This window comes from Pipistrellus hanaki, assembly GCF_964339955.1.
Source record: "Pipistrellus hanaki genome assembly, chromosome: 9".
Classification (NCBI taxonomy): Eukaryota; Metazoa; Chordata; class Mammalia; order Chiroptera; family Vespertilionidae; genus Pipistrellus; species Pipistrellus hanaki.
In genome coordinates, this window is record NC_140511.1 from 63,125,972 (window position 1) to 63,142,625 (window position 16,654).

Here is a 16,654-nt window from a genome sequence, read left to right on the forward strand (position 1 = left end):
AAAAAAACTGTCTCTTGTAATTAGTTGCTTTTCGTATGACAAATAGACTCCTGGAGCCATATAATTTCTACAAATCTTTTGTTGAATATTTACATTCATACTTGATATATATTGATGGACATTTGATCCTTTCATATTCTGTGTTCTAACTGAAATAATTTAAAATAAACTTCCTTCACAGCAGTTTCCCAAATGTAAGTAACAGTAAGCCCTAGCTGAATTTATTCACTGATTATTTAAGCATGTTTAATTAGAATAAAATTTTAAATGCTCAAACTGTAAACAGTTGTATTTTAAGTTTAAATAAATGTGCCAGTGCCACTATTCCTAAGTTTGGGTGACTAAAATATAGAAGTACCATAATACAATACCTCACTCTCCTTCCTCAAGCAGGCTGGATTATATCTATTTGATTTATACACTGTGACTTTTTCCTGCTGTTTTCCATCAACCTTAATTGTGAAAAATGGTGCCATGCTGCCCTCTTGATATTATTTTGGGATCAGTTAGGTCTTAAAGCATCCAGATGCATACAGTTCTACACATATCTATAGAATTAGCTCACTAAGGTCTGCTTGGCAATATTTTTAATTGACTTACATGTTCTGTGGGAAAAGAAGAATCATAAAATGTCTTTGCAGTTGCATTCCTCTCTTCACTGGGCTCTCCCTTGGGATCTGGATGGATAGTGGAGTTATTCAAAGTGTCAGCAACACTGTTAATGCTGGTAGTATCTGCTTGACAAAAGGAAATGGCAACAACTGAATTTTTTCTCCAGGCACTCATTAGTGGCTGAACTTGTTTTACTCTGATTCTGTGCTTTTGTATTTAAAAAGTAACAATTTCTATTTTCTTTTTTACTTTCATCTTTTATAGCTTTCACAGACTTTGCTCTTACATTAAACATTTCATTTCAGAAAACTAAGTTGTATTATTGCTACTTTCTAAAACCTGATTTCACATTAAAACGAGTGAAATGGTTATAAACATCTTATAAAACAAAATGTTATCCTTATTCCCCACTTACTACATTGCCTGTACATGTAAACATTTATATAGTGAACATCTTACCAATTCAGATTAAAAGAAATTGGCCATGAGTAAGATACCCAACAAAGGGCTGTCCAGTATTTAATAAACAGATAAAAGTAATGTAGAGAAACACGCCTACTTCGAAGTTTAAAAATATTTAAACTTTTATGAGTTTGAGGACTTTACAAGTTGAATTTTTATAGAATTTCAGACATCTCCCCTTCCATTCTTACTATTTATATCACTGAAATTTAGAAGAAAAGAACTGTGATAAAATAGTCAACATTAGTCCTGATCCTTGACTAATATCACTTGATTAACCATAGCACTTGACTGATAAGATTAATGGAATCTGAAGTTAATACATTTTATTAGGGAAAAAAAATTTTGTGAAATGAGGTTTTTCAGTGCTTTGGTGGTTTCTATTTTTTTTTCCCCCCCCCCTGCATCTCCATTCATGCTAGTAAGCAAGAAGTATTTTGCTTTTAGTTCCCAGTTTTTCTCTCAAGTTTTCTCTTTCCTTTTAAAAGAAGTCTGTTAAAGTCAGGGCCACGCAAAGCTGTCCTTATTACCTACATTTCTTTTAATGTGTCTAACTGCATATCCCTAAATAGGCAAAGTCCCTTAAAATCTAAATATTTAACAATGTAAACAACTTTGATTTAAGAGACCAAATGGCAAAGTAAACATTTCCGTCATGATCATACTTCTTAAACTATTTCTCATTATCTCCAAGTTATGTTTATACAGCATCTACACGTTAATATGAAAAAATTCAAGTACTCCCAATTACAGAGTATGAATCTCAAGTACCCATTATCCAGCTTCAATATCCACCAATATTACTTCATATGACTTCTATCCATTTACCTTTCCCCCTATTTTTTTATTGTGTATTTTTAAAGCAAAATTTGGACATTGTTATTTCATGTGGTAGTTTTAATACAATAATCTGAAATATTTAGCATTTTAGTGAATTGGTAATATAGGTACATAATATTAAAGGGTTCAATTTAAGGTGTTTCAATGACAAATAGCAATGATATGAAATGTAATCATACTATACCTTGAGATTGTCAAACAAAAGCTGGATTTGTGGTGCTGGTGAAGGGACAGATAAAATAAAAAAATAAAGAGGGAGAAAACGGGGGGGGGGAGGGGGAGAGTGACAAAAGGTGGTTCTGAGGGAGAGAGGTAGTGATTTTTCTGGTTGTGTGTGTGTGTGTGTGTGTGTGTGTGTGTGTGTGTGTCAGGGATAAACATGGCACTGGAAAAAGCCTTATCAACTTCTCAGCATTTGCTCTAGAAAGTAAAGACCTCAGATGAAGTAGCAGTTCCTAATTTAAAATCAGTCGCCTGGACCTGTGGTTTTTATTATTTTCAGTTCCTTGATTCTTTTTTTTAATTTCCAAAATGCAATTGTGTCTCAGTATATGTTGACAAAACTGGTTCAGATTTAGGTGAAAAATCCACTTTCATCTAAATAAAGCCTTTTTACTATATAGGGAGTATTTTAGGTTTAGGAAAAAAATAAATACTAACATGTTTTCATGTTGAACATAATCTGGAGAATTTTTACCAATAATACTAAACAGAAATAACAAATTTTAAAAGTAAACATAAAGCTTGTTTTCTTACCTGGCCCAATATCCTTCCCGACATCATCCACACACACATTTTTACAAAGTGTCATAGAAACAATATTTTCGTTTTCTGAGGGGCCTATTGGTCTCTTGTTCAGCAACAAGGGAATGCCAGAAGTTGAAGTGCTCACTGTTTGACTTTCATTTTGATTTACTTTTAACCAAGAACTGGGGTCTAAAAAATTCACATATACTGGAGTTTTCTCAGCTTTTTTATCCGAAGTTGAAAGATCAAAGGCTGACTTTCCACTTCTGTTTACTAAATCTCCAGATGGCTTGATGTGAAATGAACATGATTCTTCCAGCTGTCCTTCACTGTAAATTTTTCCTAAAACGATGTCATTTAACGACTCTCTTTTTTCAGTATTATTTAACAGTGTATGCTGTCTTTCATTAACATCCACAAACAGGGAAAGGCCATTTTTTGAAGCCTCAGTTAACTGATTCTCATCAATGTGACTCTCTTTATTGGAAAACTGCATTTCTGTGGAAGTTTTCATGTGAACAGCAGTTTTCATATCTTTGGCTTGTGAAATATGTATATTCTCATTGTTAACTTGAAGATGAGAAGTGTTCATACTGTTTTCGAAATCTCCCAAACAGTTCATAAATGGACTTCGTCTGTCATTCAGATTTTTACATACAGCTCTTTTCCCAGGGCTTGAGTTTGGTTTCACCAATATAGGCATCATATTAACATTTTTATCTGAATTCTTAAGAAATGCTTTCAAATTATCACTGAAAACTGCAGATGAAATGGGGCATTCAAGTGCAACGTCATAGGGAATAGTTAGTCCAGGTTTCTCTGAAGTGTCCTTACAGATTTGCTGAACATCTGAAGTTTGTTTAGATGGCGGTGTGCTGCACTCACTTTTTTTATTTACCAGTTGTATTTGTTCTATTTTATATGGTTTATCATCTAATATAACATTACTTGAGTCATGTAAATTGTATTTTTGACACTGAACAGGATTCTTTTTTACATCCAGAGATGAATCCAAATCTGTTTTGGTGTGGTCACTGTTTGTAATTTTCTTCTTTGTGGCATTTTCTTGCGTCTCTGGAAGCAATCTAAACTGTTGTTCAGAAACATCTTTTTTAGGATTTGTACTGTGAGCCATCTCATTTAAGACACTGTTAAATGATATTCTGTTACTTTCAACCTCCAGATGTAAATCTGCACGGTGAACATCGAATCCTTCAGTTTTTTCTAAGTGTGTGCTCTCTGTCTCTATTGATATACCTGCCTCTAAAAAATAATTATTTGGTGATTTAAATTCTGTAGATGCATTGTCTCTTTCCAAGCCTACCTTGTCTTTTATTTCTGTAGTAGCTGCTTTTCTAAAGTCGGTAACATTCAAGGTTTGTCCTTGACTGATTAATTCTTTTTCTATGCAGAGGGTTTTGCCTTTAGAGATTTCACTTTGCTTCTCGTCTTGAGGTACACTAGGATCAATTTCATTCTTGGGGATTTTTTCAATATGCTGTATATCTGTCATGATGAGAACACAATAAATTTTTATACACTACAACAAAAGTACTTTTGGTTTAAAACAGGAGATGTTGAGAGTATTATAAAAATGATTTTTATTTCTTTAATCAAATCCATATAAACACATAGCTGATTAGATAAAATCAATTTATCCTAACACTTCATACTCTTTCTATTGCTATTTAGATCTAGAAATTGCTAGCTGGCTTCTTCAATACCAGCATCACTTTTTTAATTTACTACCTTGTAAATATATTTTGATTTTGGAATACTTTTGGCCAAGTATATAAAATGTCTACTTAAGACATGAATTTTTATTCAGTTGGAGTCTAACCATAGATTTCAAAAATTAGGTATAATTACAATAATCTAGAATATAAAGTTGAGGGCTTGTAGGGCTTTTTTAGTTTGACCATTCTCTCTACAACATCTCCACCAAGTGGTTATTCAGCCTAGTTTTGAACACTTTCAAAGAATTAATTAGTCAAGGACAAACCTTGCATGTTACTGTCTTTAAACAACTCCTTTTCAAGCTGGATGAATTAGTAAATTATTTGAACAGTTTTAGAAAGGTCATTTGATGTAACGTGCTCTAGGTCAGATCATCAGAAGATTACTGGAAGCCCATAGGTTATTCTCAGCAAAACAGTGAAGGCATAAACCAGAATGCAAAAAGCAAGTGATGAAAAGGCAGAAATGTACTTTTCCCAAAAAAATATTGATTGTAAAGAATAGCACAAAGGGCCCTGTTTTGTTAAGATATATATATAAATAATGTATTTCTCCAACTACATTACAAGGTCCTCAAAGCAAAAGCTATAATTGAATCCCCCTAAAAAGCTTAATATATAAATTAGAAAATATCAATATAATTTTAGGTTACCTTCTATAGTGATTTCTTCTGTAAGTGGTCCTTCTTTATCCCCCTCCTTTTCTCTAAATTCAGTTTCTAAACAAAAACTCATTGTATTTTCTTCCCTTATTTCTTGCCTAGAATTATATTTCTGTATGCTGTTTTGTAATTTTCCCATTGATATTTCACTGTTTTCAGTATTTACTTCTGGAAGATTCTAGTGTAAAAAGGAAAAGGTTTCTTTAATGTAAAAACAGATTAAAAGTTATAAAACAATGGGGGGGGCTGGGAGATGAGTGGAGAGGGGAAAATGGGGGACATCTGAATACTTTCAACAAAATAAAATTTAAAAAGAAAGTATAAAACATTTAAATTGTGCTGATAAAAGTGGAATTACAACTAAAATACAAAAAATTCTGAAGACTAGCTGGAGAGAACCCTTATAGACGGTGATGCAGGCTCCCACTGACAGCAGACAAGAAGAAGAAATAAAAGGCATCCAAATTGGAAAGGGGGAAATAAAACTCATTCACAGACAACATTATATTGTACATAGAAGATCCTAAAGGCTCCACCAAAAAAACCCTATTTAATAAATGAATTCATTAATGTGGCAGGATTCAAAATCACTCAAAAAATGGCTTTTTTTTTTATACAGCAGTAATGAACTCTCAGAAACAAAACAATCTCTTTTACCCTTTGCCATAAATAAAATTAAGATACTTAGGAATAAACTTAACTAATGAAGTAAAAGACTTATACTTGAAAAAGTAAAGGACATTGAAAAAAAGAGATAGAGGAAGATATAACAAGTGGAAGAATATACTATGTTCATGAATTTGTAGAATTATCATCATTAAAATGTCCCTACCACCTAATGCCATCTACAGATTCAATGCAAACCCTATTAACATATTTCACATATCTTGAACAAATACTTCAAGAGTTTATATGGAACCAAAAAGACCTTGAATAGTTGCAGCAATCTTCAGAAAAAACAAAGTTGGAGGAATCACAATACCAGACATCAAGTTATACTACAAAGCCACTGTAATCAGAACAGCTTGATAGTAGCACAAGAATAGGCATATAACTCAATGAAACAGAACAGAGACCCCAGAAATCAACACAAGCCATTATGCTCAATTAATATTTGACAAAGGTGGCAAAAGCATACAATAGAGAGTAAAGCCTGTCTCTTCAATAATAAATGGTATTGGGAAAATTAGGCAGATACATGCAAAAAAGTGAAACTAGACCACCAACTTACTTGTATAATACTATATACAAGAATAAACAAAATGGATAAAATAAGTCATGAAATCATAAAAATCCTGGAAGAAACCATAGGTAGCAAAATCTTCAGACATCTCTCATAGCAGTATGTTTACCAAAACATCCAGGGCAAAGGAACTAAGGAAAAAATAAACAGATGGGACTACATCAAAATAAAAAGCTGCACAGCAAAAGAACCCAGCATTAAATTGAAAGGGGAACCCACTATATGTGAGAAACTGAAAAATTAAGTTACTTATATAACAATTTATATTAAAATCATCTTCAGTGAGTTTTATCAAGTTGGTATTTAGATATAAAGTATGTTAGTAAAAATATATTAGTGTATTAGAGTAACAGAGTACTTAGCACAATAGTTTAAAATACAATCTTATTTTCCCAAAATACAGATTTCATAAACTCATAAATAGCAACTTTCTATTATGTTATTCTTGTAAAAAATTGAAAGGCAATGAAATAGATATTAAAATAGAAAAATCAATTTTGGGGTTCCCCAATTTTTAAAGTGAATCTTTATATTACACTTTACATCATTTACACTTTTATTATCTACTTCACTAAAATTAACATTTAGTAGCAAACGTGATTTAAGAAAATAGCCATTAAGTCTTAAGATAAAACTAGTAGCCCAGTGCATGAAATTCGTACACATTAAAAGGAATTAGAAGAAATATTTTGGGTGAGCTGCAGGACCTAGAGTCAAGTACCCGCCTACCACCTGCCTGAGACTGGAAAATGCAGGAGACCCAGACCGGCTGGCCCTACCCCCATTAGATAAGACCCAGACCCCGCCGGCCCCACCCCATCAAGCCCCCAGGGCAGGGGTGCAGCCTAAGGTCCCCTGGCCCGGTGCTGAGATGGGGGTATGGCCTAAGGTTCCCTGTCAAGCCCCACCAGGTGCAGGGTGTGACCTGAGGGCCCCCAGTCTGGCGCTGGGGGGAGGGAGGGGATGCGGCCTGAGGTCCAAGGTCAAGCCCCATGGGGTGGGGGGCATGGCCTGAGGTACACTATCAAGCACCATGGGGCAGGAGGCATGGCCTGAGATCCCTCACCCCCGCCAGGCGCCATGCAGCCTCAGGTCCCCGGCTGTTCAGTTGTGCTGTTACTGTGTCCCAGCTAATTTGTATATTCCTTTATGATAGATTTAACACTATAGAGCTCAACTACTATATACATGTTCTAAACATGGCTTTAATACATCTCAACAAAACTGCTGAGGAAAGTTAAATAAATCAGTCAATAATAATACCTATATAATTCTTTATTTTAATAATTTACTATAATACTATTAATGGTTTTATGAAAAGGTAAATTAATTTTTGTGTTATAAATGGGAAGTCATTCAAATTACACACATACACACGTTTGGTTTTTCATGCATAAAAACAATACAGGAAATTTGATCAAATTTAGCTTTTTAAAAAGCGTTCTCTTCTTAGAAATATAAATATAAAAAGAAAATGTGTCTGACTATTCCTACATTATTTTTGCAATATTTCCTTAGCATTTAACAGTTAATTTAATTGTCTGCAACTATTCAAAATATTTAAGTATTTAATAAACCTACCTGCTTTTCCCCAGTTCTTTGTGCTTTCTCATGCTCATTTTGAAGATTAAGGAACTTTTCTTCATTTTCTTTTAACTTCTCCCTTTGCAGCTCATTATCTCTTTCAAGAGTCTGCAATAAAATTAATTATCCAAAAAATAATCAATACCACATTAATGAATTTTGATGTGTTTTATGTTGCTTGGACCTTTGCTTCTAACATGCTGCAAGTGCCATACAGATCAGTGATAATGTGCTACCTCAACAATAATTTTCATAAATTAACAGAAAGGTGCTTATAGTTTAGTTAACAGGAAAGAGGGGGAGGTTATGAAAAAGAAATGACTATAAAAGGATATAAAAACATTGCCATTATTCAGTTTCACCACATAAGTTTTAATGTACTGAAAAAGTAATATAAACTACAGCATTGAAAAATATGAATTGTAGCATAATCCAGCACAAACACTACTAAAAAATTTTAACTACCACAGAACATTTTCCCATATTTGTTTATTTTAGAAAGTAACTGGCATGAGAGGCCTTAAATACAATTTTAATTTTTAATTTCAAATTAACTCATTTAAGTAGAGTTTTAATATTTACTTTATTAACCTATTACTTTATAAAGTTACATAATATAAACACCATCACACTACCCTCTCTCCCCCCAGAAAAACCTTTAAAGACTAAAACCACTAATAAATGTTTTCTAAGACACGGGTTTTAAAGCTATCAGTGTCAGTGTCACCGTATTATTAGGTTTCTCTAATGTCTACTTATAAACCAAATGAACCTCCATAAAAAGACAAAGTAGTAAGAACTTTACATGTCTACTATATCTGGAATTTTTAAGTTCATTTGTTGATCATTATTAAAACTATGTACATTCAGAGTAATTCTTTTCCAGCCACACAAAGAAAAGGTAAGGTTTTCCAATTCTCCTCAGAGGTAACCACTCAGGCAGTTTCTTGTGTTCCCTTCCAGAAACTGTCTATAACCATAAAGAATAAAGAACTATACATACCGTGTTATTCTGCATCTGTTTTGAAAAAATTAATATGTCTTGTTTACTTTCCATATCATATTTAGACTATCTCACTTTAAAGGCTTCATAGTGTTTCAACTATATAGAGTTCTCAATTATATCTAAAATCTCAATCTGCAGGCAAAATTCTGGAAACATAATTTTAACATGAAGATTCTCCTCTAGCTCATAAAGAACTAAATATTTAACAAGCTCCTAATATGTGCCAGATACTCTTTTATGCTTTTATGCTATGGTAGTGAAAATTTACTGTTCTATTGGAAGTTATACTCTATCAGGAGATTATTTGGTACCAGAGGCCCAGTGCATGAAAATTTGTGCACTTGGGGGCAGGAGGGGGGTCCTCAGCCCGACCTGTGCCCTCTTGCAGTTCGGGAGCCCTTAGGGGGTATCCAACTGACAGCTTAGGGCAGGTCTAAGCCACAGTCTGGCCTCCCGCTGATGGAGGCAACTGGGTGGGTGATCAGGGGACATCTCTGGCCCATGAGTGGCTGGCTCTGCCCCTCGCTGCCGCAGCCCCTCCCTTCCCCCACGATTGCCATCCTCTCCCTGGGCCCACTGGCACCTGCCTTGGTTGGCCTACAGCTGCCTGTTCACTGGCCCCACCCCTGCCAACCGGTTGTTCAGCCGTTCTGTCGATTTGGATATTACATTTTCATTATATAGGATTGTTTGCATCTAGATTAACAATCTAAAATGCTAGCTGAAAAAAATGGATATTGTAGAAAGTAAAAATAAAACCACCTATTAATATTTTAACATACCGAAAACTGAGTAAATTATCTTGGTTAATACTATGACTATGGCAGCAAACTAAATAAATTATTCTTATTAACCCTATACCTATACCAGTATAACTATACTTATATCTGACTAAACTATAGTTAAATCATAGTATAAAATGTTCTTCGTCATGAGAAATTGTTTCTCTATGCTCCAAACTGTACAATAAAAATAGACAGATAGCAGCATGACTGCAGAACACTGAAACACAGTAGGCCATTACGAAGAGTAATGATCCCTTTTAGTACAGGTGGAATTAGAATGCTCGAGAAAACACTTGAGATATCTATGCAGCATAATCTTCAGCAACAGTTCTACATTTGTATTTTCTTATGCTATATAGCAATGGTTCTACAGCATCAGTCTGCAAACAAGCACTGATTGCAAACAAGCATGGCAAAATTTCACTAGACCATGGCAAAAAAAATGTCAATTGGAGGGCATCATGTGTCTTTTCTTGTAACAGACCATCCTTTTATCTGAGATTATATTCTTACTATAGTTTTAGTGTTAAACATGTTCTCTTTCATAAAATGAAAAAGATGGTATTGGTTATTTTTTAATGTCCTTACTTATCGAAATAAAAAGCTGACAATTCTGTCCTGTTTTTGCCAATACTTTGAAATTTTACTATATGAAACCTAGTTTATCCATATATTATCAAGGCACAGGTAATAATGGTGCTATTTAAAGAAAGGCATTTGGAGGACCCAAGGTTTTAGTAGTGTTGTTAAAAGATCCTGGAACCAAAGTTACAGTGATCATGAACTCAAAGAAACACATGACTATATATGTATCTGTAACTATTCTAGGCTCTGTAGAATTCAATGATACATAAACATTGGATTTAGAAAGCATGGAAAGCAATTTAAAAGTTGTGGTTTTTGACAAAACCGGTTTGGCTCAATGGATAGAGGGTTGGCCTGCGGACTGAAGAGTTCCAGGTTTGATTCTGGTCAAGGGCATGTACCTTGGTTGCGGGCACATCCCCATTAGGGGGTGTGCAAGAGGCAGCTGATCGATGACTCTCTCATCGATGTTTCTGACTCTGTCCCTCTCTCTTCCTCTCTGTGAAAAAGCAATAAAATATATTTTAAGAAAAAAAAGAGAAAAATAAAAGTTGTGGTTTTCATATAACGGATCTAACAAAAGTGGCAGCTCTCACAGGTCTAGGAAAAATACTAACAATGCAACATAGAAATGTGTTGAATAGAATCAGGACAAATATTTAATCCTGGGTTTGCCACTAATTATGAGACTTTGAACTACATGCTTATACATTCTGGATCTCTAGCTCATGAAATGATGATTAGACTAGCTAATCTCTAATATTTTGTTCATCCTAAAAACTGAGATTTCAACTCCTTTAAATGTATTAGAAGACAAGTCTGATAACTGCTACTCATAAAGAATGTGGATAAACTACATCACATATTTCTTGGGAGGAGGTTCAACATATCAGAGAAATGGCTCCAAATTATCCATCTGTAGGGTAGGTGGAGAAGGTATTGGGGATTCTTGCTTATACCTGGACTTTCAGAGAAATGATTTCTACTTGTCTTTTATTGGAGTAGGTGAAGAGGAGGGAGAGGTTTGATTCAAGCACACCTCTTCCTTCCTATTTTAATTCTAACTCCTATAGAGGCAAGAAAAATAAAGAAGGCAAAACTTTCTTTGCACGACTAGTCAAAAAACATCAGTGATGAGGAGATAAATCTTGCACTGCTCAAGTTAGGTTTGGTTCCATTCAATGGTGATGGGCTCAGCATAATTTGTGAGGGCCAGTACAAAATGGGGGGGGGGGCGGGGAGACACAGGGAAAATGTGCTATTACAGATATTACAAAAGTTTTTTCTTTCTTCATGGTCCATACCTCCTCCCTTTCTCTCTTATCCCCATCAACCTATCATGGGGGGTTTTTATTTTCTATTTAATGCCATGGTCCCCCAGGCAGAAGGATACTCACAGAGCAAATGCAGATGCTCACAGATGCCTAAAGGCCTTGCCACGTTACTCAAAGTATAAGCCACCAGTTACTGCAAGTGGTATATCCTGTCTGTGGGTGATGGAAGTCAATCTCCTGTCTCATGGGCCCTTTGCCCAACCCATAGCAGAGAGGTAACCCTCAAGGGATTGCAACTGCTAGGTAGAGAAGTACCTTAGTACCTAAACTGGGGACTCACTTCCTGCCAACTCACCTATCTAACATGCCGAATGCCAGGATATTACCACCCAGGACACAGAATGCTGCAGGGCTCATGCACTCTACTCAGACCCTCTCTCCTGCATCTGGGCTTCCAGCAGGGGTATAGGGCAAGAGTAGAATACAGGCCTCTCATCACCCATGTGAGCTAGTTGCAATAGCAGTCTCGAGACAGGAGCAGGGAGGATGAGGCCAGGCAAAGCCCAGGGCTCAGAAGGGTACAGAAGACCCAGCAGCCAAACAGTGGTCCTGGGAGGCAGTGGGAAACAGGAGAACACCTGAGCTGAGGCTCCAATGCCATGATTAGACTTAATTTACAAAACATAAATTCTAAGATAAAAATTCATAAAGATTGCAAGACAGTAACCACAGGACACTAAACCTGAAGCACAAGGCCCTTCTGAGACTGGGTCCCTATGCAACTGCGTTGGTTACATACCCATGAGGCTGGCACAGGCCTCTGCTGATGGTGGTCTTTACACAGGAGGTGATTGTAGTTTTCTTAGGAAATGTTCAGCATCACCCTGGATTCCCAAGAATTCCTTTAGAAGGGCATAAATCCTTCTACTGGCCACCCCAGTGGAACAGGTCCTCAGCTCTTCCTAAGCTGTACATCCCATCACTTGGCCCAGAAGCAAACAGGGCAGTTCCTACCCTTCCACTAACCTCCATGGTCCTTCCTGTAGAGCCAAGGCACCATCAAAGTTCTCTCTTCTGCATCCCTCCAGGCACGTTCAGTATTGGAACAAGCATAATGCACTTCAAGCCCCATTGGCACCATTCATTCTAAAGACTTTCTTCTTTGAAATTTCTAGACCATAACTGAGCGTTAATTTGCAAGTTCTTGGTACACTTCGAAACCTCAAGAAACATGTCAAGTCCTTCCACATCAAAGTATCTCACTCTACTAGCAACACCAGAGTGAACATTAAGGTTTCTATCCATATAAGAAGCAAGAGGGCAGTCTGTCTCTCCCCTTTTTGTATCCCAATCTTTACAAGTGATTTCCCTATAGACTTCTTCACTTACTCTGTGAGGGGAAATGGGTATCCCTAGGGGAGGGAGACGGGGGGAAGCTGCTTACTGAACCCTCACTCCCAAACATCAGTGACCATAACTTCTTCCTCTCCTCAATCACTTTCTTACATAATACTGGAAAGAAGATGATGAGTGAATGTTGAGGTAACAGGGCCAGGTCTATCATACTAGTATTTCTGTAAAGAGGCATCTGCCCCAATTCCTAGGAGCTCACTAATTGCTCCCTTAGAATATGGTGTACTTGTTATCACCTTATTTTCAGTTGTGATGTTGGCCACAATTCTAAGACAAAAAATAACAACTCACATTCAATGTACTACAAAATTAAATCAGATACTTAATACAATTGAACATTTACCTACTGACTTCAATGTTTAAAAGTGTGCTCTTTACTTTAGACATTGATAGCAAGTTGATTAAGGAGGCCATATCTTGTTCCTAAAATTTCAAATGGTCTCAAATAAGGTTAGATAGATGACTGCAATTAAACAAGCAGAGCTCCTTAGATGGAAATATACTTTAAAAAATATGTAAATATAACCTGATTATTTTCTCTTTGCACCTTCAATTCTGCTTCCAATTCAGTATTAACTTGGGTCTGTTGCTGGAGCAATTGCTGCATACGTTGAAAAGAAATGATGATATCCTTTAAAAAATTTATAAATATTATATATCAATTTTTAAAACTTTAAGATAAGGATGTTTCTCTTTTAAAAATATTTTCTAGTTTCTTAACTTATCTTTGTAGTTTAATTTTAACACCATAATAAAGAATATACTGAAAAAACCTAATGACACATTTTACTAATTTAATATCTGAATGAATTTATATTACATAATTTCTTACTAAGTACCATTTATAAGAGTTCCTCAAAATAATTAAAGTTCTTTGAAATGGACCATGGATTCTAAGACACTATTGCAAAATGTTAAGAATTCAAGACTAACATTTGTTGGCTTGCCCCTAAACTAGTAAATTTATCCCTTCTAAAATGTCATATTATCAATGGCCTAGGATGCCAAGGAATGCTTTCAGAATCAAATGGAGAAAAAGCAAAAGATAGAAAAACAAAAAACGGGAAGTTTATTTCCTTCATATGCCATTTAAAAAAAAAAAAATAGAATATGATAAATATAGATTCAAATGAGTATACTGCCCCATAAACATGTTTTAAACATACATGCATTTTAATAATTATCTACCATTGTACCATGGTCTAAAATATCAAGGAAAAATTGATTTATTTTTATTCTTTATTTTCTTTATTTTAAAAATATTTAAATGTAATATTTTCTCCAATTTTACTGAGATATAATTGACATAAACATTGTGTAAGCTTAAGGTGGTAATGATATGATACAAGTATATATTGTGAAATTATTACCACAATAAGGTTAACATCTCTTTCAGCTTACATAATTACCATTTTGTGTGTGTGTGTGTGTATGTGTGTGTGTGTGTGTGTGTAAGTGGTAAGAACATGTCTGATCTACTCTCTTAGCAAGTTTCAAGTATATAATACAGTATGGTAACTAAAGTCATGCTGTAATTAAATCCCCAGAGGTTGCTAATCTTATAACTAGAAATTTGTAACCTTTGACAAACTACTCCCCATATCTCCTTATTTATTTATTTATTTATTTATTTACTTACTTACTTACTTACTTATTTTAATCCTCACCCGAGGATAACTTTTCCCATTGACTTTTAGAGAGAGTAGGAGGGAGGGAGGTGGGAAAATAGGGAGGGAGAGATAGAGGGAAACAGCCACTGCAACCAAGGCCAAGGCAGGGATGAACCTGCAACCAAGATACGTCTTTTGGTCCTCGGGCTAACAGAGCCTCTAACCACTGCAGAAAACCAGCCAGGCCCCATTTATTATTTAACTAGTGGCCTGGTGCACGAAATTTGTGCAGGGGCAAGCGGGGTAGGTGTCCCTTAGCCCAGCCAGCATCCTCTCCAATCTGCAACCTCTGAGGGGATGTCTGACTGCCGGTTAGGGATCAGGCCTAAACCTGTAGTCAGGCATCCCTCCCACAATCTGGGATCACTGGCTCCTAACTGCTCACTTGCTTGCCTGCCTGATTGCCCCTAACCACTTCTGCCTGCCAGCCTGATTGCCCCCTAACCGCTTCCCTGTTGGCCCTATCACCCCCAACTGCCCTCCCCTGCCGCAACCCGCCAACTCCACCTCCTCCACCGGGACCGGCCTCCTCTGCGCTGTGTGGAGCCACGGGATCCCAGGCCTCCCCGTGCAGAGTGGTCACTGGGCCCACCTCCACTGTGCACGTGGCCATCTTGTGGCGGCCACCTTGCGGCGACCATCTTGAGACGACGGGGTGCGCAAGGGCCCCCTAAGGTTTTTTTTACTAAAGATGGGAGTATGTGAGAGACCTGGCTCAAAATGTACATATGTTCCCATTCAATACTCACTAACTGAGGGCTCACTATGTGCTAGGAACTGGCATAGGCATGATTCCATCTGTTATTTATTTCCCTCAATGTATCTGATTTTTAAAATATTTATTGACTCCCAAAATATCTTATGATTGCTTACCTGTTTTTCTTCTTGAATATGAGTAATCTCTTCTGTAATCTTCTTATTTAATTCCAATTCCTTAAAAAATTTGAACAATTTTAGATTATGATAGAGAATTCAGTAAATCCTACATTCAATTCAGTGCTCAACAAATTTGGGTGGGTCATAAGTGCCAACATCTGTCTGCTGTTGAAGCAGTGACTGACCCTACTGAACTAAAGATGGTATTATATAACCAATATAGGCTGGCACAGACTTATACATGTACATGTTCACTAATAGAATTTCTCATCTCCAAAAGCTTTTCAGGAGACACCCCTATACCCTAAGATAATCTGACACCATGTTAAAGTGCGAAGAAAATTACTATGACCAAATTTTATTGTCTTAAAGTCTTGCTGATAATGTCAAGAATCTAATAATTAAAAAAAAGACTCACAGTACTGTTTTCTCTATGTATATTAACTTTACAAAGAAGGAACATTTTTATATTATAATCATGAAATTCTTATAAATTTTATAAGAATATAAAATTTATAAACATAAATATATTAATTAAATACCATGTTGAGTCTTTCTTGAAGTTCCTGAATTTTTTGTTCTTTAATTGTTAAATTAATGTTTTCTTCTCCCATCTTATGTTGCCATGTGACTTTGGACTTGATCAAGTCTGAGGTTACTTTTTTTAGTTCCTTAAGAAAAGAAACATGAAACAAAAAATTCAGTACGCATATTTCATCAAAGCAAGGTACTTTTCTGACAGTTTTAAAGCCAATTTTAAACCTATCAGTATAATTTACTATATTTCATATATCAAGATAATACTACTCCCAGCTCCATCAAGGTATATTTCCTCTAATTCTACTGCAAGGTAATTAGCCAAGGTGAGAACATTATTAGTGACTATAGAATATGCAAACACAATGACATAGGGGTAGAATGCATGATCTTTGTTCTTAAAAGGAGCATGCTACTAAATGCACTAACCAACCAGAAGTAGGATATTTTCTTTTGTTACTTATCTAACAAAAATCTTCTGATATAAAGGGATAACTAAATTCCCAAGTTCATTAGCATCTAATAAGAAAAATTTGTGTAAGAAATAATTACAATATAATGTGATGAGTGCTATATTATGGAATGCATAGAAGCATGAAGAACACAGTTGGCTAAGGGCATC

At 35.7% G+C, this 16,654-nt stretch overlaps 1 protein-coding gene across 1 annotated transcript in view; it reads right to left on the bottom strand.

Moving 5' to 3' along the window:
• The window catches only part of CCDC73 (coiled-coil domain containing 73), a 61,762-nt gene that overhangs the window by 4,379 nt on the left and 40,729 nt on the right, over positions 1-16,654 (bottom strand). Inside the window, exons 10-16 of the mRNA XM_084895678.1 lie at positions 16,038-16,166; positions 15,493-15,552; positions 13,497-13,580; positions 7,884-7,994; positions 5,037-5,237; positions 2,671-4,201; positions 601-734 (exon numbers count right to left, since the gene is read on the bottom strand). Coding sequence (XP_084751804.1) covers positions 601-734; positions 2,671-4,201; positions 5,037-5,237; positions 7,884-7,994; positions 13,497-13,580; positions 15,493-15,552; positions 16,038-16,166 — 2,250 coding nt within the window. The remainder of the gene's footprint in view (positions 1-600; positions 735-2,670; positions 4,202-5,036; positions 5,238-7,883; positions 7,995-13,496; positions 13,581-15,492; positions 15,553-16,037; positions 16,167-16,654) is intronic.